Source organism: Buteo buteo, chromosome 6 (genome assembly GCF_964188355.1).
Source record: "Buteo buteo chromosome 6, bButBut1.hap1.1, whole genome shotgun sequence".
NCBI classification, from domain to species: Eukaryota; Metazoa; Chordata; class Aves; order Accipitriformes; family Accipitridae; genus Buteo; species Buteo buteo.
Window position 1 is genome coordinate 28,069,753 of NC_134176.1, and position 24,626 is coordinate 28,094,378.

The 24,626-nt window shown below is 36.1% G+C and overlaps 1 protein-coding gene across 1 annotated transcript in view; it reads left to right on the forward strand.

The window, feature by feature from the left end:
• The window catches only part of SLC25A21 (solute carrier family 25 member 21), a 265,037-nt gene that overhangs the window by 131,343 nt on the left and 109,068 nt on the right, over positions 1-24,626 (forward strand). The window contains exon 2 of the mRNA XM_075030254.1: positions 18,079-18,127. Coding sequence (XP_074886355.1) covers positions 18,079-18,127 — 49 coding nt within the window. The remainder of the gene's footprint in view (positions 1-18,078; positions 18,128-24,626) is intronic.

A 24,626-nucleotide genomic window follows, 5' to 3' on the forward strand; every position in this document is an offset into this window, starting at 1 on the left:
ACTGCTAGGCTGTGCATATACCGATACAGTCTGATTTATTGTTCACAAAAATGGCAAGATACAACAGGTGGATGGCAGTGGTAAATTAAGATGTAAAGAAAGGGAAAAGAATAAGTGGCTATAATGCAGTGATGGTGCCATATGTGCAAAGTTTGAGTATAGCTGTAGCCATCTGAATTCTGCAGTCATCATAGGTTAAACTATCGTTACTTAAGTTTTACCTTTTTGATGCCATTTTATAATGTCTGCCTTGCCAGATTCCTTGGATATCTGCTGGTGTGACTTCATCTGATGTTCACTCAAGAATACTGTTTTGATTAATGTTTATGTTCTCTGCACACATCTGTTATATAGCACAGATTCAACATTGATCTATAGAGATGCAAACCTTATCAGCTGGACTTTGATTCTGAAACATGATGATGTCCATGGCAAATCAGTATTCAAAAACTATTTAGTAAGAAAATGTCCTATGGTTTGGTTTGCAAGAGAGGAAAAAAAAAAAAAAATGTCTGTAGCTGTGATAGCACTTGAGAATGTTGAACATTGGAAAACACACTGTACTTAAGTTAGAAGAAGGGTTGCTGTTCCTAATACTTTAAACTTCTTTACTCCTTCAAAATTCATATTATTTTTAAAGTGACCAACCGCAGAGGCTTGTTTGGTTTTTTTAAAAAAAGGAATACTTTAATACCAAATTAAGTGGATGAATGCTATTGTTTAAAACAAACTGTAACAGTTCAGAAAACTGTGTCACTTTCCTCAGAACAGTTTTCCATTTCACAAAAAAACCCAATATTTTTTCCTACATTTTTAGTCAGAAATGGGGTGCTTTCCAGTACAGGCTTGTACAGTCATTATAAATAGTCAGGTGCAGAGGCACCAGCCGTTATTTTTGAGGAAAAACGGTGAAGTTTTCTTCACTGGGTCTCATGGTAGGAAACCAAATAAAAGTTGCAATCTAACCATTTATAAATTAATGACCCTGCAACATACACACAGTGTTTATTCATGTACCTGTGCATATACCATAAAAATGGTGGTAATTAGCTACACAGATGATATCCTCTCCCATCTAAGTATCAAGTTTCAGTGCTCTCCTGCAACTCAGTAGTGCAGGTCTGCTCTCACAGACTTTCCTACTGGAATGGTTCCAGAGTGCAGGGCTCCTGGAGGTGGTCTTCTTCTAAAGGACTTTTATGTTTTCGGCAAGAATGAATTCTCAGAATTCACTCTGAATGAACAGACTCATTTTATACTGATAAGCTATCCAAGACGGGAACATGTAACCTACTAATTAAATATATTGTTACAGTATCTGCAGCATTAAGTTCCAAGTGTGGAACATTAAGGAATATCAAAAGGATTAAATATTAGAAACTGAGTGTTTTCCTCTGGTTGCTAGTGCCAAGGTTTCCAACTAGCTTTTCCAGGTTTTTCAAGTCTCATGGGTTTTTTATGCATTTTGTAACTTGGTGTTTCTCTTTACCTGGATCTGTCATGCCAGATACAGACAAAAATGGAGGCTGAAGTGCCGCACATGGATTGCATACACTGAAAAGAGGAATTCAGGAACTAAAAGGGACTCAGAGCTTTAAATTATGTGTTTGCCCTATTTAAAATGTAAGATTTTCTCTGTTATAGCGAGGCTGTTAAAAGCATTTTTTTGAAGTGAGTTATGACACTAAGGTTGATAAAAAGTGAAAGAGCCTGTGTATCCCAAAATTATATTAATTACATTTCACTAAACGACTCTTTGGTTGATTTTAAATAGTACTTTAAATAATACCTAACTTTTAGAACCAAAATCACGTGTAAAATAAGAATAGTAGCAAACACATATTAAAGGCCTGATTATATTTAAGCAACTAAGAGTAAGACTATCCCAATTAATAACAGGATTGTGGCTGTTCTCAAAGTAATTTACATAACCCTTGTCTAAGTCTTTGGCCTCACAATTTTTACATTAACCAGCCATTAATTAATCATCCTATAATGAGATGCCTTGATCTGTAGGCAAGGGGAGGGCACTGGATGTGGTATACCTCGACTTTAGTAAGGCAGTTAACACAGTCTCCTGTAGACTCGCTGTCACCATATTGGTGAGATATGAGCTGGTCAATAAGGTAGGTGGAAAATTGGCTGGACCGCTGGGCTTGAGGAGTTGTGATCAGTGATGCAAAGTCCAGCTGGCAGCCAGTAACCAGTGGTGTTGCTTGGGGATCGATACAGGGAGCAGTAGTGCTCAAACTGGATGATGGGATGGAGGCCATTCTCAGCAAGTTTGTGGATAGTGCCAAACTGGGTGGAGCGGACCAGGGTTTTCTAGTGTTGGACTAAATGACCTCTGGAGGTCCCTTCCAAACTAAATCATGCTATGATTTCATGCATAACAAAAATAACTTGTCTAGTGGTGTAAAAAAGCACATGTTCAAGAAAAGAGCATAACAACTTAAAATTTATATCACTAAGAGTTATCATCTGTAGTTGCAATAAGGATGCTCTGTGTTACAGAGTAAATTTTCAGTGTTGCAGGTTCAGATCTGTGCTGAAGGATAGGCAATGAACAAATGTCTGTTTGAGTTATGGTGATTTCTAAGGCTGGTGCCCTGACACTGTCTTCATCAACAGAAAGCTCTGTTTCCATGTAGCTGAATGAGAAGTGGACACCAGGAGTCTCTCTTCAGCCTAAGTGTTGGTGTTTACCCTAGTTCACTATATTCAGCTTTATATGTGGCTTTTGACCAAATCTGCACCATTGGTTTCTGCACAAGATCTTCTGTGTAATTTTGTATACAAATACTACCTGACATTACTGAATTCCGTTTTCTTCCAGTCCCAGAGTTTTCCTATGCCTTCTTCCTATTACAACCTCTTACTGAGATAAATTAGTTTTTCCTTCCCCCATTTGATGTAAAGAGTGGCTAGCCTTTGGACTTCCAAATCTATGTACTGCCAACGCCTTATGTGGTTGAGTGCCAAAAGGTGCAAAGAACTGTGACAACAAGGAACTCCGAAAAAATTTTGGAAATAGAAGATAACAGTGGCTTCCTGACACAGCAAAACTCCATTACATTATGGAGCTAGGCTCTAATCAGACATTAGTGTCACACAGCAGCCCATCCTGAATCCACGGTGCTGTCCTACTGCCAGTGGCGTGATGTACGCCGGTAGATGAGCTGCACAGTAGCTCAAAAGCCAAGGTTACCTCTTCTTTTCCTTTGATATCACATCAAAACTGATCAGAGAATTAGCTCTAAAGCAGAGCAGGGTACGTTGACTGGCAGTTTGGGAAAATAAATGAATGTATTTTTCTTGGTTTCAGAAAAACCCCTTTGCCCTAAATTTTCAGTGAACCAAAGCTGCCTGCTCTGCTGTTAGTTCACCAAGCACTCTCCAAACGTTAATAAGGAAAAGGGGTCCAAACCAAACCAGAGGAAAAGATAAAATCTGGTTTTAAGTAAGAGTGTATGTAATGTAGGTGTTTTGGGGCCTCAGCCCTAATTGCTTAATCTTGTCACTCATTTCTGTTGTGCTTAATTAATTGCAAATATAGACGTAACAAGGTAGCAAAAAGGAATTGAATGGATTAGTTGAGTCTTTTAGTCACAGTCCTCTAATAATAATGTAAAATGCAAATGCTGCATCTTTAGGAACTTTGCGGGAGGTTTTTGCTTCTTTGATGTCATAGTGTAGAAGGAGCATATGTCATCATTTGCCTCCTGCAAACACTCAAGCTGGTTCTGATCCTCACAGGGTGGATTTTGCAGGTCTACCCATTCCTACTTTCACAGTTTGAGAATAGGACAATACTTGAACTTGCCATTATACAAGAAATCTAATTTTCCTGGTTTGTGGGGTTTTTTTATGATTATGTGAAGAGGATGGATTGTACCTTCTAGCTCAAGATGATGTGGAGAGAAGAGAAATTTGGACAATGAACTGACTTTGCAGTGCAGGTTTCAGGACATCCACTCTTTAGATGCCAAAAATTTGGATCTGTAGAATACTTTTCAGATGCTGATTGCATTATATGACCTGGCTCTGATACACATATTTTTGCTGGGAAAGGACGGACATGACCAAGGGATATACAGCTTCCCTATTAACATCAACAGTAGTATGGCCCACGACACTGTGGCAGAGGCATTCTCTACAAGTGATGAAGTCCCTCTAAAAATACCATAGCTAAATTGAGACCTATTGTTATCCTTTTTTACTTGACATGTAACTGACCACCTGACAGTGATTAGAGCTTGTATTAAAGAAATAAACAAGGGGATTATAGAATCCTCACTTGTTTTGTGGATTCATTTTGATCTGAAAAAAAAATCTTGTCTATAAAACTTAGTGGAGGAAACACGTCTTCTGTGAGAAAGGATCCTTAGTAATTCATAATTACTTTCAGCGTACCAGAACAAGGGTATTTGCTAGCTGACTAATAAAAATCAGATAATTTCTCAAAGGAAGACGTTGAAAATATCTATCAATACAGTTGGTGGTGGTAAGTCCTCATACTTCCAGTGGAAAATTATTCCTTCTTAACTGGTGGTATTTATGTTTTTAAGACATTTGTCTCTTGGCAAGTTCAGCGTTACCAGCCTCTGTGCCTCTGTTGGAGGATTATTGCTCTATCTTTGTGTTAAATACAGCTACACCTTTTCCCCTTCTTTTTCTTCTTTGGTGTTTTTTCTTGTTTTGGTTTGTTTTTTTTTAATGCTGGCAAGCTGCTGCTGTAATTAAGTTTTGGAAAGAAGAGAGGGTGTGGGTGCCTGAAAATGTTAAAGACAGGTTAATTCTAGATATGGCTTTGCATGTTGACATTTCCCAGTTAACACACGGCTTCATAGTAGATTTCTCTTGAAACTTTGCCATGATATACTGCCAGCAAATGGGAGTGGTGAAAAATACTGGGAAGACCAGTGACTGCTAAAATAACACAAAATAGTGGTGCTGTCATCACCTGTTGCCACAACATAGAATTCAACAAAAAAATGCATGCAGTAGAAGACCCTAGAATATTTGACAGCATTGTGTATACAGGTCATGTTCAAGAAAATATTTTATCTTTTTTAATTCTATCCACAGATAATTGATAATTAGTTGTTGTGTTTTAGTAGCCTTGGCACCACGAGTCTAGTTCCTTACTGGTATACGTTAGCAGACTTCTCTGAAATTGCTAGGAAGCTGCTTCCATCTTAGTAAGCAGGAATTGAGTCCTGAATATCTTTTTATACAAAGCACTTGTTTTAGGCCTATTCTCGTAATCAGGATTAATATTGGTATTGTAATCCTATAGTAGGTGTTGTTAATATTGGTGGGACATTGGAGAAGAAAAAGAAAGATGCATCTAGTTTTTGATCTTTTTGAAGAACTATGCCTACTGCAATACTACTTTGCTTTGATATACAAAGGTTGAATATATTCTTCTTGAGACATCATTTGCAATTTGATCCTGTCTCCATTGTAGAAAAAAAAAGTTTACAAGCTTCAGTGGAAATTTTGGACAGCAACAAAACAAAGATGAGTTGGTTTTGGGGTTTTTTTTATTGTGCTGCAAAATTATACAATTTGTAGTTCCCTGTGTAAAGTACTATGAAATTGACGAGCACTACCTGCAAATGATAAGTACAAAATTTTTAATGAAAACCCAAACCTTAAAATACCACTAGATCAACCTAATCTTAACACTAATGTATTCTTTTGTCATCGTGTAGCGTTACAACTACTGGCACAGGCAAAAAAAGCCAACAAACAATGTATTTGAAAATCTCAGGAATATTCAAACACTGGATGAAAATCCAAACTTCTACAGCCTTAATGTTGCGGGGGGGGGGAAGGGGAGGGGAGTGATTCAGTAAAATATTTACAAGGAGCCACATTTGTGAAATAGCTAATTTTGACTCTGTAGAAGATGAAGGTTTTCTATTGTGAAACTGGTTTTGGTACAGTTATACTTGATATTTTTGTCACTGTTTTTCCCAGTAAAGTGGAAAAAATCCCATTAAATTTAATCTTTGATATTAAAGATTAAGAGGAATGAAGAAAATGTAATTTGAGTCTAAATTACAGTAATTGAAATGGGAAAAAAACATCGTCTTCAACATGCTTTTACATAGTATTCATTGTTAAACAGTGAAAAGAACCTCTTTTAAGAAAATTTTTCAGTAGCCATCTGGAATGGACTTACGACATTTGTACAACAGTAGTTTACCTATACTTTGGATTGAATTATAAATATGTTTTCACTAGGCAGGGAACTAAAGATAGTTTAGGTTTTCATAAAAATTTTATAAAGCTTTATCAGCCATGGAGTTGTTTCACAGCCAATGGAAAAATCAGGGATTGTTCAGTTTACATTGCTGCAATTAGTGGAGATGTTGGAAAAACACTGTTCCAGCTGTCTTGGTGGGAACCACAACTTTTTCAGAAAAGTCATTCAAATACAGATTAGCAAAGACAGTGCTAGAAAGCCACTTTGCAAAACTCAAATGGACATGATATGCTAAGGTACGGCAATTGTTCAAACCTACATCTCATTATAAGCTCATTCTGAAATTTTTGCTTTTATTTGTGGTCAGTTGTCTTGCTCTCCAGGCAATGGCCATCCAATACTGAGCTTTCCCCTGATGGCAAATTAGCCATTATTTTTGCCAAGTTTCATGTATTTCCATTTATTACATGTGGGGTAACATCACTGATTTGAAAACTGGGTTCATAGTCAGTAGTGTTTCACAGCATATATGCTTCATTTTGGGGTATATTTTGTATAAATATTACTTACAGATTGTAAACAAAAGATGTAAGCAGGAATTACTCTTCTCTGATAGTTCTGAAATGTTTCTGCTCATACAAGCATGAAATGGAAGCCATTGAAATTTAGTAAGGAAAATGAGGGAGAGCTCACCCTAGGATAGCTGGTCACTTTGTGACTGGATGGTTGACCCCAGAGTAAAAGACTTAACAGTAAGGTTTTTGCACTTCTGTTTTTTCATAGCATTGTTGAGTTCTTCAGCTGTTCCAAAGAAGGTTGCTCTACTGTCTCAAACCCTAGTTGTTCCATGTCTTGTGCATATATTTTTGCTAAAATTTTTATGTCTTTTTATTTAACTATTTAGTATATTTTTACCCAGAAGAATGATTTATGTTCATTGATTCAGAAGAAAAATAAGGTTTTACTCTACATTATATAAATGCTTTGTAACTGTAATCTTTTAAGAACATTTCCATTCTTGCTGTTAGGTTTGTCTTTGGGCAAGCTTTTCTTTGACCTTTTTAATAATTTCTGTACAGAGTTCTAGTTTGAAATTTTTGGGACACAGGGGTGTCCCAGTCAAAGATGACATATTTTCAGTGTAACTTGGAGTAATACATAGAAAATTACCATTATCTGTGTTACACATTCAGCATTACTATGCCCATTTCTATTTGCTTTCTTCTCCTGAGCTGGAACTGGTAGTGTCATTTCATTATTCATACATCTAGATACTTCAATATGTGTTTATACTGATGGTGCAAAAGATGGAAAAACAATCCCTATCTCGTTAATAACTCTTCAGTTATTCTTAACTTTAGGAAGTATGTGACAAAAGTAAGCATGCTGAATTGATTTTTAAATCCCCTTAATTTTATTTTGTTTATACACGTTTCTCCCTTAGTTATGTATGGAAGCAGATTTGACTCCTGTTTTAAATCAATAAGGCTAGCCTTCAACGGTACAGTTTGGGTCAAATACTCTCTACGATACTAGAAAAGAACTTTGTGAAGAGTAAAGTTGAAGTGTAACAATAACCCCTCAATGTTCATAGTTTGGGAGAAAGTTACTTCTGCTACATACTGCTCATAGTATGGACTTTTCTTGAAGAATAAAGTTTGGCTTCTAGCCACACCTGCTTGCTAGCTACTGTACATATATTAAGGCAGGCTACTTGACTGTTTATGTACCTCACCACGACTGTCTTTCAGGGCGTGCTGACTTGTTTGGAGATGTGATTAATTAAAACTTTCTTAGGGAAGACTAAAAGGTTGACATTTTGGAAAAGAATATGGAGGTTGCAAATTGCTATTACATGCACAGAAAAAGATCAAGAGATAGTTTAGACTACAGAATCAGTTCCTGAAACCTTTCAACTTTGTAAATGTATCTTTTATATAGTTTTTTTCTGTTGTTAGCTAATCCTTTGTGAAAGGACCTAACCCAAAATCCAGAGAATTTGAAGAGGTGCTCTCCATCCTCAGTGGCTTTATATAATGCCCTGTGTCATCAAGTACCAATAACTTGACTCATTTAGCATACACTCTAGCTGCTATGTAAAATGGCTTTTTTATTCTATAAGGGCCTTAGTTTGACGATAGCAGCATTTATTGCAGCCCTGAATGTGGGGCTGTAACGTACAAGAACTGCTTATTGATCCTGCAGCAATGACAGAACTTTCTCCTTAGTCAAAATGCTACTGGAAATTGGTGGGCATTCTGTGCTAAGCCGAGAGGTCTCTGTGTAATGGGATCTATATAAAAAAGGGTACTATGGAGGGCAGGTATGTGACTTTCTTTACAAAGAGTGCCACAGCTCCTTGAAGGGCAGCATAAAGAAGTGCTTTGCTGGGCTAGCCAAAGAGGTGCTTGCTTGCCTTTCAGTTTTCTTTAGGATTCCTTATTGTGTGATATTTACTTTTTGCAAAGTTGAGTAGTGCAAAAAGGACCATAAGTAACTAAATCTAAGTTCAGGAACCATCCCATTTTGACTCTCCAAATACTGAGAAGATAAATCCAAAATAATGTTGCCTCAGGTACTATTTCCATAGTGAGACCAAAGATTTTTTCGAAGTCCTGTATTTAATATTTTACATTTGCATTTTGTTGTAACTCTTGTAACAGTACAGTCCTTAAGGACAGGTCAAAAGGCTTATAGACTGTTGAATGTGTGACAAAGAGGCCATAAAGAATCTGGTCAGATGTAGCTAATTAAAGGTAAATGAAGGACAGCTGCTTTTTATGTTTCCAGCACATCTTTGATCTGCTCTACCCCTCAGACCTCTGTGGACAAGGTAGTTAAATAAAAACTAGGAGGCCTATTTTAAAGACATTAAAGCCCTCCGGGGCAATCGAGTGACAGTCCAAGCAGCCATAAGCTGTTTGCTTTATTCATTAGAGAACTTTAAATGTGTCAAGAAATAGAATAATGTCCATGCTCTTAGATCAGCATTAGCAATGAAGATTACAACAGCTCTGGGACATATGAATGGGCAAACTTCTTATGAAAACAAGTTTATTGAGAAGCATTTTACTATAACGGCAAAGAAAATACAGGTTACACATTTTCATTGCAGGAATATTGATTCAATATGCATTGAAATATCTAAAGCTGCAGTGACACAAACGTCGTGTAACCCAGTGCTGACCTCAGTGGTCCCTTCAATCATGTTTTAAAAAACTTCCTTTTCAGACACACATGATGGAAAGAATATGTCATATGTGAGTGACATAATAGCACATAATACTTGCTGAAAAATTTATGGAGAATTTACACAATATATAGCCTTTCACTTGTGTCTAGAGACTCAGATACTTAAGTTTGTAAATTGCAAGTGTTTATTTTATAAGTCAAAGCTTTAACATCAATACAACATCAGTAAAGGATGTAGAAAGACTAAATGAAGAAAAAAAAATCAGTTAGCTGTATAAACAACTCTTTATTGCTAGTCATTTTGGAAAAAGTGACATTGCCCAGAAATATTTGAGAGTCCAACTCAGTATATTTTTTTGAGAATTGTTTGATATCTTAATTTTTGTATTGTTATTTTGTAAATAGGAATTGAAATAGAAATTAAGGAGAAGCCAATTCCTGTAACATTCTAAATGGTAAATTCTGGAGATACATACCATACTGCCTCAATAATATTTAAGAACTTAGAGAAAATATTTGCTTTTTTTTGTGTTGTGTGCTGTGTTTTGCTCCATGACCTTTTGTGTCAGTACCTAAATGTTGCATTGTTTCACTGCATAATCAAACTTTCCATGCTATTCAGCCCCACTGGAACAGCTTTCGTATTTTAAAATCCAGTAAAGGTGTGAAAAGTCTGGAATTTTAAAATAGTCATCTCAACTGCCTTTTTGACTATGCCATAAATGCAAATTTCATAGGTCTTACCATACAATGAAAATTTCTACATGGCATTTTACTTCAAAAAGGCTCTATGTAAGTAGTGCAGTTGGAATTGCTTGCCTATGAAAGTGCCATATGCTGTTGGGGCCTGGAATAACCTTTCTTCCAAAGATATGTTGATGTAGTAGAAGATCTGTCACTAGCTACTGATTTTTCCTGGATGATTTGACATTTCCTCCTGGTCTTACTCTAGATGTATTTAACTATACATAATTTAAAACTGGCTTGATCCTCCAAATTGTCATAGATTGGTCTAATAGCAGATATATAAGTATTTCTGCTGTCAAGTCATAGACATGAGATTAATCAAGTTGGTAGGTCTGTGAACCAAGGACTTAATTTTTTCATTTTAAAATAAGCAGCAAGTAAAAAATTCAAATTAAACTGGAAGATGGCCTTTGTTTTACTCAGCAAGCAATACTCAGAGAACATAAATGAGCATTGAGCATTTTAATTGAAGCACATTACAAGATTCAGTGAGCTGTATTTGAGGCAAAAGTATAAAGATGTGGTTATTGCTGGCAGCATGAGCATAATATACTGTTTTGGCTGATTGTGCCAAAAACATTGTGAAAAGCAAACAATGAATAAATTTGTGCTAAATTTAGAGTAGTTTGCATACATACTTTAAACATTAAAGCTAGATATTTTTTACCCAGAGGCAAGAAATACATTGGTAAATTGTTACAGAATTCTGCTCAATATAAAATAGAGACATATTGTGGATTGAGGACCCATAGTTTTGACTAGAATACTTACACCTGTTCCACTCACATTGAATCTACATGTATCAGCTCAGCTGTGTGTTAGGCTGGAAAAAAAAGCCCATATTCTGGTAGAACTACTGTGAAAGGGAACTACAATAGCTCGATAGGACCATTTATCTTCAATTTAATGATCCAAGAAAAATAAGTCAAAAAGGGAACTAAAATATAAGCATAATCTTAGTTTTTTTAACAACCTTTATTTTTTCATTTTTTTAGCAAAGTACCTGGGACATCAAGACAAACATTAAGACCTTCACAATACATTCCTTATTGGCAAATGCTGCATTGCAAATGTTGGTTTATTACTACAGTATCCTCTCAGTACTTGTATATGCATGTATTATCACAAAGTGGAATTTGCTCTTCCAAAGGCTATAAAGGTTTATGCATGTGTGCCCAGGTGTAATCACAACTTAGGTTTGAGTATCATGGATTCATGGCATGACTCTTTAAGAAGATCCATTCCATTTTCTGTCTTTATTCACTTAACTGCTGTAACCCAATTTTCAAGCTCAGCAAAAATAATAGAATGTAATTACTTTTCTCTTATGTTTGCAAGAGAACTGAACAGTTTACCGTCTGGTGATAATAATGTTTTCTTTAGCTGGGCAGGGAGCAGTGAAATCATGCAGATACTAGGTAAGCATTGTCAGCACCAAAGATGAGCAGTTTGAACTGTCTGATGTGAGTGTTGAGTATAAGCACATTTCTAGCTAGGTCCATGGACTGGGACTTGGGAAACTGAAGGGGATTTACAGCTCAGCACCAGCTGGTCTAGATGACATGCTGCCTGAAACACTCATTTCGAGCTCCTGTCTTCCACACATCTAGGATGTGATTCTCCAGCACTTGTGTAACCTTTACTTGAAACCTTGAAGATTAAAATGCTAGTTTGCTATACAATCAAGGAGCCATTATGAATTCAACACAGGCTGAATTGCTTTCATGGAGAGAGCTCCAAGAACGCTGACCACTTTCAGCACAAATGCTCCAGGCCAAACATCAGAAATTTCCATCTGCTGCTGAAGTACTGGGGTTTTTTGAGAGCCAGATAATCACTGTTCCCAACCCTGCTATTCCTCGCTTTCCAGATAGCAGTGCTACACTGACAGGTTGCATCCATTAAGGAACACTGTTACCTAACAAGATGCTGATCATGACCCAGCTCCTCCTGTAGGCATGCAAAAGCCTTCTTCTAAAATGCGTTAGGTAACGATGGTAAACCAAGAACTCCTCCTGGGATTAATTGTGATCAGCTAACACATTTTTTAAACACAGACAACCTTGTCCACACCAAGGGAAAAATCATATTCAACATCTTGTTTAATTAACATGTTTTCTAGTATATTTTCTCCGTGTAGACAAGGTCTCTAAGGAAGAATGACTCATGAATGCAGCATTGCCATTATGGAGTACTTTTTGGAGTAACTTTCCATTTCTCCACATTTTCTAAGGAAAGCATTGACTTGGCTCATTACCTAAAAGCTTAATTAATGTTTGTGAGGAGCTCCAGGGTACCATTAGTTAATCCCATACCACATCGCTAAATAGAATCCTGGGCAAGAGTTAAAATAAGTGTCACTTTCCTAAGTGAAGGCTAACATGTAGATCTTTTCCAGCATAGTCCGTGCATACTGCTGTATAGTTTTCCTTGGAGCCTACTTGACGCATACTACAATTGAGACGATCACAATACATGACTGCCTCCCTGGGAAAGGAGTGGGCCTTTGCTGCCACACATATCACAGGGAACCTAACATTTTGTGGACTTTTCTGAGGGAGATGTACCCTTACAGAACAGGTAAAGGCTGTATGTGTCTTTGAAGGTGGAGTGGGACAACAGGCTGATAGAAATGAGCCTGTGTAATTGACTACAGGGATACGTTTTTCCAGGCCTTGATTATTCTTCAGATAATGCTGTTAAAATCAAGAAGAGGTTCCATGCTTCATCTTGTCAAAGAAAGTGTTTTAGCCAACAGACAAGCAGATTTAAGAGGAATTTGTCATTGTTTTTATTAGGATACAAAGATCAACACATGATTCTTTCTGTTGGACATATATTCTCAGAAGGAAATGCATAGTATGCATAAAATATTTATGATCATTTCTTACATTGTAACTATATCTATGTAAAAGCCAAAATAAATACCAGCTCTTCCAGCTATACAATATACAGTGCCTGATGTGTTTATTGCCACATTTTCTATGACCAGTCTCCTTTCTGTTGTGTTTCTCCAGTGACTGTGTTATTCCAGGGAAATGAGTAACACAAGGGGAGGAGGGTGCATAATGACTTCTATGCTGTAGGGGGTTGTCTGAATTAACACATGGATCATGCTCTACATCTCTTGAATCTGTGTTGGAATCTGTGTTCAGGGTGTATTATGCAGAAAACATGTAGAGTGTGAGCTACTCAGGTTTCTTTGATCAGTATGTATCACAGGCACGTCATACTTTTCAGTTCATAGCTTTGAGTGTCGAAGAAGAGCTGAAGACAAGAATTTGTCTCCTAAGGAGGACCAAAGTCATAACAATTCTATTTTTATTTGTGCTATTTAGCAAGTACTGTTAGCTAGATTTCATTCTTTCTCTCCCTATTCAGTGAATAGACAAAGTATGGAAACACCTGGGGAGATGAGGAGAACTATAATCCTGTGCTGCTGAAATCTCAGTTTCACTTTTTGCCAGATGGATAATTAGAGTCATTTTAAACAGTCATAGTATTCTCAGGCCATGTTGTATGATTATTGATACAAGATTTGCGTGTGTGATGGAATAGAGGAACAAAGAGCAAAGGAACTCAAAACACCCATGAGTCACCAAAATGTTTGCATTGAAGAGATATATATGAAGATTGCCAGTTTGAAATTTTAAGTACGAATCTTGTAGAGGGAAATGTAATGTAATCCATAATGGGAAACGATTTAAAAACAGAAGATAAGAGTTGGAAAAGGGAAAATGCCGTACTGAGGAGGGTCGGTTTGGGGGTCAGTATTTTCTGTCATTTTATTCCCTCTATGGGCTCAGTTACTGAGCAGAATGTTTTACATAATAGAATTCTGGACTCCCTTCTCAGTTGTTGATATTCCACTTGTGTACACTCAGAGGATGTCAATGATGACAGCTGGTTATTTCTTCAACACACAGATTTTGATTATGGCTTGTTTTATGGTTAGTATCCAGTTTTCACAAGGAATGTTTTCCCACCCAGAAGACAATAAATGTTGGACTGGCCTAGTAATTGTTCTTTCCTATATTTCCTTTGGGCTGTTGTTCAGCTAGTTGGATCTGAGTTGTTTTAAACATAATTAGGCGATCATAAATCACTCTGGGTTAGTTCGCATGTGACATCACCAAGGAGACCCAATGGGACAATTAGAATATGTTTTTGGATAATCTATCTGTAGCTATGTTAACTACTTTATCATGAAAATAAAGTTTGTAAACAGTAGTCTTTACAGTGTGACAAGTTAAAATATATTGCACCCTGATATAGCTGTTCAGCAAATTAGATTTCCATAGTGCTAATTGAATTTGTCACAAAGCTGATGAACATTAGCTAAAGAAAGAGCAATATATTTTATTTTATTGAGCACATCTCAGAGTGCTTGTAATTTAGTAGGGCCACCGCACTTTCTGGGCAGGCTATCAAGTAGGATGTTGTAATGATTTGCATGACTACTATAGTAGATGGAAAAATGTAGCTTGTGTTTGTAGCTGTTCCATTAGTGTCTTGCACAGTGTGCACTCCTTTGGTGCTCTTCAGAGAGCTGTGTCATAATCCCAGCATCTTTTGAAGAGTTTTGTCTAATGAAATCAAGTAACTATACACTGTTTAAAACCTAGTCCGTAATTAAATGATGAGACAAAGGAAAGACTGAGAAAGGCAGATAACCAATAGAATCCTGAAGTTATCAAAACAGAGCTCTTGCCAAGGACCTTGGAATTCATCTGATTCAGTTGCTGGAAAAATGCCTGAATTAAAAATTATCCTATGAGGACCAAGAAAATAGAGTCAAATTCTGGCACTGTACAGTTTTCTCCCAAAATGGACATTAATGCTGCAAAAACAGAATAGGGTGAATAACCCCTGGCCCCATGTTTGGCCCCCTACTGTAGGCTCTATCTGCCAAAACAAGATGGAATAGAAGATCAAAAACGGTGTGGGGGGAGAGAGGGGAGGAGAAGTTGGAAAAGGAGGGTGGTTGGAAAGGAAAAAACTCATAGGCTATGCCCCCTGCCAGCACTGAAACACTCAACGGCAGCTCTGCTTGCAAAGCACCTGTTGGCAGCTATTGGAGTAGTTTATAGGTTTTGGGACAGAATCAGGATAAAAAACTTATAGTCTGTGTTCCCTTATGTGACATGTGATTTGGCCTTATTTTAGTAAAATAGAAGTCATTCCTGGGCAATAATTACAGCAATAAATATACCTGTTCAGAAATAATGACTTTTGCTTTCTAGAAAAAATATAACATTAAATATCATTATTTTTAATGACTCTCCTTACTACTAATATTAATATTCTTTGGCTGATACCACCTATGTTGTCTTCCTTTTATCCAGAACTGAAAAACAAGACAATGTTGCATGGAGTGGAAAGAAAATACGACAAAACAATGGTCATAAATATTAACTTGATACTGTCATTCAAACACAGTGGCAGAAAGCTAGGTGTAGGGTGTTATCTGGCCAGTTCTATGTTTTGCAAGCTTTATACATTAGACTGGAATGATAGAAAAGTAGGAAAACAGTATATGTTAAATTAGAACTCTCAGCAAGTATTTTATGTCAAGAATTCAGTTTAAACATTTTAACATCTTCACAAACTTTCACGTAAACTCCCATTCAAATACATTTAGTTGAGAATTTTAGCATTACAGTTTATGCCCTCCTTCTGTTACTTGTGTTTGTGTACAAAAACTTTTGCAGTCCTTTGTTGTTATATAAATAGATTATTCTTCCTTGAGAGGAATATGTAACAATTATCAATAATAATATGTATTTGATATGTAAAGTATATGAAACAGAAAATAAATGGTTATTTTTATAGGTATTTACTATAGGCTGAGTGAAAAACTATTGCTTTTATTGGCTAACTCTCCTTTGACTGTAATGAGAATCTTCCCTTTGCTAATGCTTTAGTTCAGTGTAAAAGGCTTACTCTAGGTAAGTACCTGTATTACTCAGAAAGTTTGGATAAAGTTGAAATAGAAAGTAGATAATGTTTTGGAATTTAATCCTTTCTTATATAAACTTTAAAAACCCCACAGTTTTCCTGTTCTACTTGAACTACTAAACTTATTAGTTCTAAAATAATTTCAATTTGAAACTTTAAGCCTTCCTTAGATTTATATTCAGTAATGAAAAAAAGAACTCAGGTTTCTGACACTGCAGTGCACACTACCCAGGCAGAGCCTGGTTCCTGCATGAAGCCCACCAAGAGTCTTTCTCCATCAAGTCTGCCAAAGAATAGGTCCAAAACGCAAATTCCATTTGTTCAATGGTTTGTGTGTGGAACATTTCAAAATGAGATTTTCACTTTGTTTTAATTTCTTTGCCTTGCTTAGAAAGAGAAAGTAGTTGAGTAGCCTAGCATGTAATAAAATTGTCTTAGGTATTAGAGTCTGTTAGCTTTAGTGACACCTGAGCTCAGCCATATTCTGTGCCATTAAAATAAGAGGACAGCATGGGGACCTTAAGACAGTGATATCTGAAAAAGGAGAGCATCTAGTGGAACACAAGCATGCGCTTAATTTCAGTGGGACTGTACGGTATACATAAAGAAAGGAATTGCAGATATTTTAAGTTGAATAAGAATGCTTTCCTGCATCAAGATTTTTAGAAGTTTAGTTGTGAATCACCAAATGACACGTTCTGTATTACCAAAGGTTTGTAATTATTTTTGCTATAATAGTAAATAGATAAAAGAGATGCATTCAAACATTATAGTAAGTATAGTCTTCACAAACTGTTTTTGCATGTTGTAGCATTAAATTTATTACTCTGGATAAAAAGAAACCATGCTTAAGATGCTTAAGAGTCTGAATAAACCAGGGCACAGAAGATTCAAAACCAGGATAATTTAGTATCTTGGACACACAGATACATATTTTCTTGGCATTTCAAAACCCTTTAAGATTTGTGTGGTTGTTTTTGTTGTCTCTGCACATTGACAGGTCTCAAAAATACACTTTTACTGTGATCCTGATGAATAATATCTTCTTATTGTATGTTTGCTCTTTGGAATGAGGGTGATATACCAAATGGACAGAGCAGTAAGCAAGCCTAGAAAATTTAAGCAAATAAGGAGAAGTTCTGAAAGTTCTCCCCAGATGATGTATGCCTGGGAGCATGGGCAAAATGTAGGTGGTAAACTTCTGGACTTCTCATGAGGTGTCAGGTGGGTGGAAAAATAGTAACAGAACCAGCTTCAAAGCCAGTGGTGGCAGGTGTGTTCGGGATCTTCCAGATCTCTTCTTTCTCAGCTTTCCCCCCCTGCTATTCACACCCTCCATTCTTGGATGTGGAAAGTCCCCAGGATGTGAATTTAAGCGCTCATGATGAGTAGTGGAGCAGGAAGGGGGAAAGCCAGGACTACACAGCATCAGCGCAGAGCAGGACAGGATGAAGAATCAGTAAAGCTGCAGCTCAGATAGCCAGCTCAGGAATTAGCTGTCATCCTAACATCAAGGTCGTCTGAGCCCCCAGCGCCGTCTTGCAGAACAGCAGCGTCCTTAGGGATTAGTCTTGCATAACAAAGAAGCCGGTGCCAACCTGAACTCCCTTCCTTCACTACTTTCAGCAAGGCTTAATGTTTTCATTTATGATGCCAGTCAAATGTTCCCACTGTACTTAAGTCAGAAAACTGAGCAAAAACTATGATTAAATTGATCACATAGCTTAAGTTCTCACCTTCCCCACTATAACGAACAACTAGTACTGTTTACTGTCTAAAATCCCTGATGGTTCCAATATACTACAGAACACTATGTTAATACATGAGGTATTTAAGTAATGTATCATCAATGATATGTTTAGGCTTTTACTTCACTTTGCAAACTGCAAAAGCTATTGGAGTCAATGAAAATTAAACTAATGTTTGTACCGATGTTTATTAGGCCTTTTTTTACTATTATTTTATAGGTCTTGTAGAAATTTGCCTGATGCATCCCCTTGATGTAGTGAAAACAAGGTAAGATTCTGCTTGAACAGGTTTTGTTGACACTGGAAGATATCCAAATTAGGAGCTGTCAAAAAATAAAATGCTAGAACTTCTCCAAGTAAGATAACTTGTGCCTTTAATGGCATTTATATTTACTTACCTGTATCTGCAGCGTTTGACAGATGGAATTTGAATAGCATGACACATTTCTAATTAGAGGTCATCTAAAGGTGTTAAATCTGGTTTATGACATGTATTTTTAATGTTGTAACCTGAAGAGGGCTATAGTTAAATTCACTTACTATATGTATCATCTGCAGTAATGCTTTTGTATGTAATTGGGAAATACCATATTGCTTCGAAAATAATTTTCACAGATTTTTGAGACCTGATAAAAATAATAAAATAAGGTATTCCGTATTTTGTCTGTAAGCTAAGTAACTTCATGCTTTTATCTTTTTTTAAATCTTTTTATCTGTCCCTATTTTCTTTTCTGAATATTTGTGCTTATGTGAGTATAAATGATTAAGTGACCTAGAAAATTTGGTCAGATCAGGTTTTTTTAATGTTGATTATTGAGATGGAAAAAGTATAGTTGTGTTTCTAGTTTCTTGAATCTTTTTGCTTTTCTATGCTTTTTAGTTTTCCTATCAATTCATAAGTGAGCGTTACCATACGTGAAAAGCAAACCAGAATGCAGAAGCATACAATAAGGAGGAGAAAACTTTTCATGCTACGTGTGTTACACACAATGCCAATAACTAACCATATACTGCTCCTGGAGGTCTATCTAATTCTCGGTCATATAGGCAGGAAAGCTTCTCTAGGGGATGAATCAGCCCCAAAAAAATGATGAGGACAGCTGTGCTCTCTGGAATATGCTTGAAGCAGTCAATTATGACTTGAGATTCTAGTTCCAGTTAGCCAACATGTGAGCTCGTTACGGATGTATTTTCAGCTTCTGTTTAAATCACGTTCTGGGGTTTGCCTAAGACCTTGAGATACACTTTTCTGCAGCTTGTATTTTGGAGAAGGAGGCCATCTCTCTGTGGTCATTGCCCAACACCAGAGGACGGTAATGCAGGCTCCATCCATCTTAACTGCTGCTGAGGTGCTGTAGGTACTCCTCAGGGCTTGAAGTTTGTCAGGTAATTCTTCTGTATGCCTTCACAATATGGAATATGATGATTCATATAGAGACAATACACCTGGTAGTTTCAAGGGTCCTCTCTGCCCCTCCAAGAGACCTTATTATTAAAACAAGCTTTACATAAAAAGATTGAAATTAAAGACTCAGAAACAATAAGGTAAAAGCAAAACAAGTACAAGACCAAATTTAAAAGAAAAAAATTTGTCTTGCTCTGCTGTCATATGGTCCTCATGGGATGTGCTTCAGTGAATTCATTTTGGCAGGTTGTGCTATAACTCACCTATAGCTCTCAAGCTTTTGGTTTTACCTCTTCCTGTTTTCCTCTTTGTACTAAACCAGGAGTCTTGTTCTTCTGTAGTATAAATGCAGCATCAGTGATTTACTTCTCATGTTTTGGGTGCCTTTGAGGTTGTCATCCTACACATCCTCATGCCCCCAGTCTTGGTTGAAGGAACTTAATATATATCCATAGAATCATTCATGATTTAGGACATGCTACATATCGTATATCATAAAAAGCATTAATTGCACATCTGTTCTGATAAACTGGCAATCAACAGATGTACTTTCAGCTTTCTGATAGAAACCATGCATACACTGGACTCTCAGAATACAAGGGCAGATTTCCCTGTTTCTATTGCAGATTTTACTGGTTTTGTCATACTTTTGGTAGTGAAAAATACTAATCAGATCTGAGGTCCAGAAATGGAAAGTATTAAAGAGTGTATGGGCATGTGTGTGAAGCTGCATCAATAGTAAAAAAAAAAAAAGAAAATAAAAATTGGGAACCCTTTAAATGTGAAATCTGAGTCCATAAACAGGGGAATTAAAGAAGAAAGCAGGAAAAAATGAAAGAACAGTAGGTGTGCAGGAGAAATCAGATTATGGATTATGGTGAAACCAAGGGGCTGAATCAAGTAAAAAAGCCATTAAGCAAACTTCTTTTGAAGAAACTTCAAGTGAAGTTGAGTTAACTCAGCTCTTCCATTGAGTTAGCTGCAACTCTTTGCAGAATTGGGCAGCCCCCAAGTGATAGTTTTTCAGTGTTTTGTTGATGCAGAGGTATTCAGAGATATTACACAGATCTTGCAGTAACTTTTCTGCTGATCTTAGCAGATGTTAGTATTTGAAAATACTTACATTTTGAAAGCCAATGACAAAATCAAGAATAGAATATCCTTTGATCTCATCCATCATTCCATTCTATGTTCATAACATCATGCCATTTCCTTTCATTTTGTAATGGTCCAAATTTACTATAGCAGATTAATTCTTTGATGGCCTTGGAGAAGTTCAAGTGAAACATTGTTTTAAATTCTGAACTTTGGATTTAGAATGTTTTCTAATTCATTTTCATTTACTTTATTCCTTTGTTACAGTGCCTCTAAGTAGTGCAGTGCACTTAACTCTTTTCCAGCATGGTATTGATAATCTGTCATTTCCTAATCACTTCCAGCTATTACAGTTATGGTGGTTTGTTTGGGGTTTTTTTCCTTATCATTAGCTGAAAGGATGTATAAAAGAAGCATTTGTTGCTTAATTTTTATGTTAAGTTTCCTGCGTTTTTTTCTATAAAGTGTTGGTTTGGTGGAAAAAGTCCCATGGCCTTTCCAAATTAGTGGAATCTTATTGATCTAAGAGCGCATTCTGAAGGAGTTTAGAGAAGATGCCAAAGGCTCACATCTAGTGGACTGGTGGCTTAGCATCTTTACTTTGTTGATTTTTTTGTGTGTATGTGTATGTTTTTAATAAAAAATTGGAGAAAAGAAAGTTCCTGTCAGACATTATTTTGAAACCCTCGAAAATTATTTGGCTCTTTTGTGACAACATTTTGCAATATCTTTTCTGTGTTTAGTAATTTTCTATTATTCTACAGTAACAATGCTAGACTTGTTTATCTCCTCACATCAAGGGAGGAACAATATATATATAAAAATACATGTGTATAAACTATAGACAAGACAAATGCTTAATGGAGTGGGTTTTGCTAAATGTACATTTGAAAATAATTTTATTTTGTTATCTATTAGAACACCAAAGATCATTAAGAAATTCATGTGAGTGAGCTAGCTAGATGGAGATAACTATGATCCATTGTTTTAGCTCTATGAATCCCACTTATTCTTTCAAATAAAGCTCTTTTCTCAGTTACAATATATATTGGTATAGTTTCTGATGAGAGACTTTAAAAAATTGTGCTAAACTTTTAATGTCTCAGTATAACAGAGACTCTATTAGCTGTTTTATTTATCAGTTACTCTTATGATGAATTTAGCCATCTGTAGATTAAATAAAGTACTGAATCTCTGTTCTTGCCATCCTAAATATAAGTTTTACAGAATTTGGTCAGAGTTTATGTGTGTGGCTATGTATGAGCCAGGAGAGCGGTAGCAAGTAAGAGTTTTCTGGTACGGATACAGTCAAGACACAGAAGGTCTACTTTTTAATTAAGAAACCTAGATGATCTTTCTTTGCTGGAAAGTGAGGAGAAAATTGTCTTAGTCTGGGTAAAGAATTGTTTTTGCTTATTTTGGACCCTTTTTTGGGTCTGAAGTGTAATGCAGGTTGTAATGTCATTTTCATCCATCAAACTTATCAAAGGATGACAAAAGGGTATGCTAGATTGTGATACGTAGGACAAGACATTGTCATATATATTACTTTAAAATTAAAACCAGTAAAGTGCTTTTTCAGCTAGAGCGTATCCTTTGTGTCCTAGTGGCATATGTTTTGGCTTAAGGAAATGTACAAAATTCAGAACTTAATAACGTTTTATTGTTATAAGCAACAGTTCACAGGTGTAGTTGGTGAGTGAAAGGGAGAGAATTACAGGGAGTTGCCTGAAGTCAAGGGAAAGCTAATGTTGTTTGAGGGATCAGTCAAGCAAGCCTGACTGATAACTGGAGGATGTTAGTGTGGTCTTATGATGGCTCCAGGTTATGTTCTGCTGTAGTCCTATAGCCTTGAACAGCTTGAATTTTCAGAAAAAAACCCAAACGGTTCATTTTTTAAAATTTCTCTACTACTGAGTTGCCGGCATAAAACTGACATTTTCAGGAGCTTGATAACTTCTGAACTACATGTGCTAACGTAAGTTTCCTTGCTATTACATTTTAATACCTAAAAAAATGCATGCAACCAAGACTGATATTGCAAAATTAGAACTATGACTAAAAATAGCATTTTGGCTAATATTTCATCAGGTTTATAAGTTGATTACCTTTACATGTGCTTTCTCTTTTTCATTGATTATCACCAATATTTATACAGCTGAATTTTAGTCACTCCACTGTTCTTGAAAACAAATTTCAAAGTTTTCTGTGCAAGTATTCATACAAACTATGAAACATATATTGAAGTATAAATAGTCATTTTGGATGTGACTTGGTATTGTGTAGTTAGGAAATGGAAACCATACTTTGTAACTTTTTGTAACAGTTGTCTACATGACAGAATTTAATAGAAAACACATATGAAGAAATGTATGATTAAGTGTTTTCAAATAAGAGAGAAAAAATAAGACATCACCAAAAACTTTGAAATACATAACACATCTGAACAGATTTGTGTCTGAAAGTCCAGTGAACAGGAAAAATGTTATGTGAATTAGATGAATCATTTATCTCTTTCATTTTGGCAGTAATTTGACATCACTATACGTTTTTAGACAAATATTTTAAAGAAAGATGGGTTGTCTCATGTCAGACTAATACAAAATTGTGCTCCAGATCTGTGTTGACTCAGTGGAGATAGATTAGTTCACACCACTTGAGGATTAAGGTTTTTTTACTTCCAGATAATGTATTCAAAGAGTGGTAAATGTTATCATAAGCCAACTACCATCTAAAGGACTTGGAGAAAGTCTAGTTTATTATTTTATCAGGAGAATCATCAGGGTAACTTGTGTCCTAACAAATTAAACATATATTCAACAGGCAGTGTTTTAATACTTTTCTGGTTAATTCAAATAATAACAGTTCCAGATGATTTTAAATTTTTTTGCCCTATATTTAAACAATCTCTTCTATTTTCAGGCTTAACTGTGTCTTCATAACACAGCCTTACATTGGGATGAGTGTGCAATTTGGAGAGCAATGCCTAAGAGAGACCCAGGAGGCATTCTTTCAAAAGCATTTACTTCAACTTATCAGAAGAATAAGTTAATAAGTATAGCTTGTTTTCCTGATCAACCTATTGGATCTCTGTGGTTTTTTTCTTAAAGCTGTTTCTCACCTTTGGTGGACCTTGGGGAAGATGCAGTCCATGTTGCTTCTACTTCAACACCTTTTTACACAGTTCAGCATTAGATCAGAATCTTCATGTTAACTGACTTTACATCTTATGTCTGATCCAGAATATCAGCATTAAAAAAATGAGGCCAATAATTCACCTTAGAAATTTGGAGAAAGTTTTCATCTAGTCATGATGGAGATTTTAGGGTTTGCCACTCTTTCTGTAAAAATCTAGACCAACATCATGGATCTGAAGCCCGAAATTTAGAAAATAATTTGGGATCGAAGTCCAGATTTGGACTCTGCATTACAGACCCATTTCTAGTTAGCAACTGTTGTGCTGATTTGTGTGCATGTTTATCCATTTCAATCCTTTGTTCCAATTCTGTCATTTTGGTCTTATTAAAAAAGTTCAGCTTACTACATGTGTTTCCGATCTCATTCCATCTGTTGTTTTGCAAGAGCTACTTCCTTTATATCATTAATTCCTCTTTGATTTCTGGTCTTTTTTGTTTGAGTGAGCAGTAGTGGAGCCTGTTTCTGAAAAACATTGATTTAAGGAAGAGTTCATTGTCTTTGTACAATGTTACTATTTCCAAATGATCATAGCTCACTTGGTTCGCATCAGGCCATGTTAAGTTCATGGTACTTGATGCAAACTGCTCTAGTTAGATTCATGACAGTTTTAAGCAGAAAATAGTCTTCCTGTCCTGGGAAAATTATCAGGATACGAAACAATTCTGTATTGGAATGACCAGTTGAACTCTCAGAAGACTGGTAGAAAAACAATGGGTGTTGGCCAATGAAACTCTTCATTTAATTAATTTTGAATTTTGGAAATTTTTACTTCCATTTCTTTTTTTCTTTTTGAGTACTTTTAAGTAATTTTGAACTAGGAAAACAGAAGTTTTGGGTTGAAAATGTAGAGAACAGCATCCATTGTCATCTAAAAGAACTGTATAAAAATGTATTGAAACTGATCATTTCCTGAGAAGTGTTTTTTTCATTTTGAGGAAAAATAAACCTAGTGAAAATAATCCCTGAGCAACTCAGCTTAATGTCCTTATTTCAACCAAATGTCAAGGCTTTTCTCTGGGATTAGTTTTACTTGATTTATCAGTGGCCTTTGGCATAATTGTTCATAGGG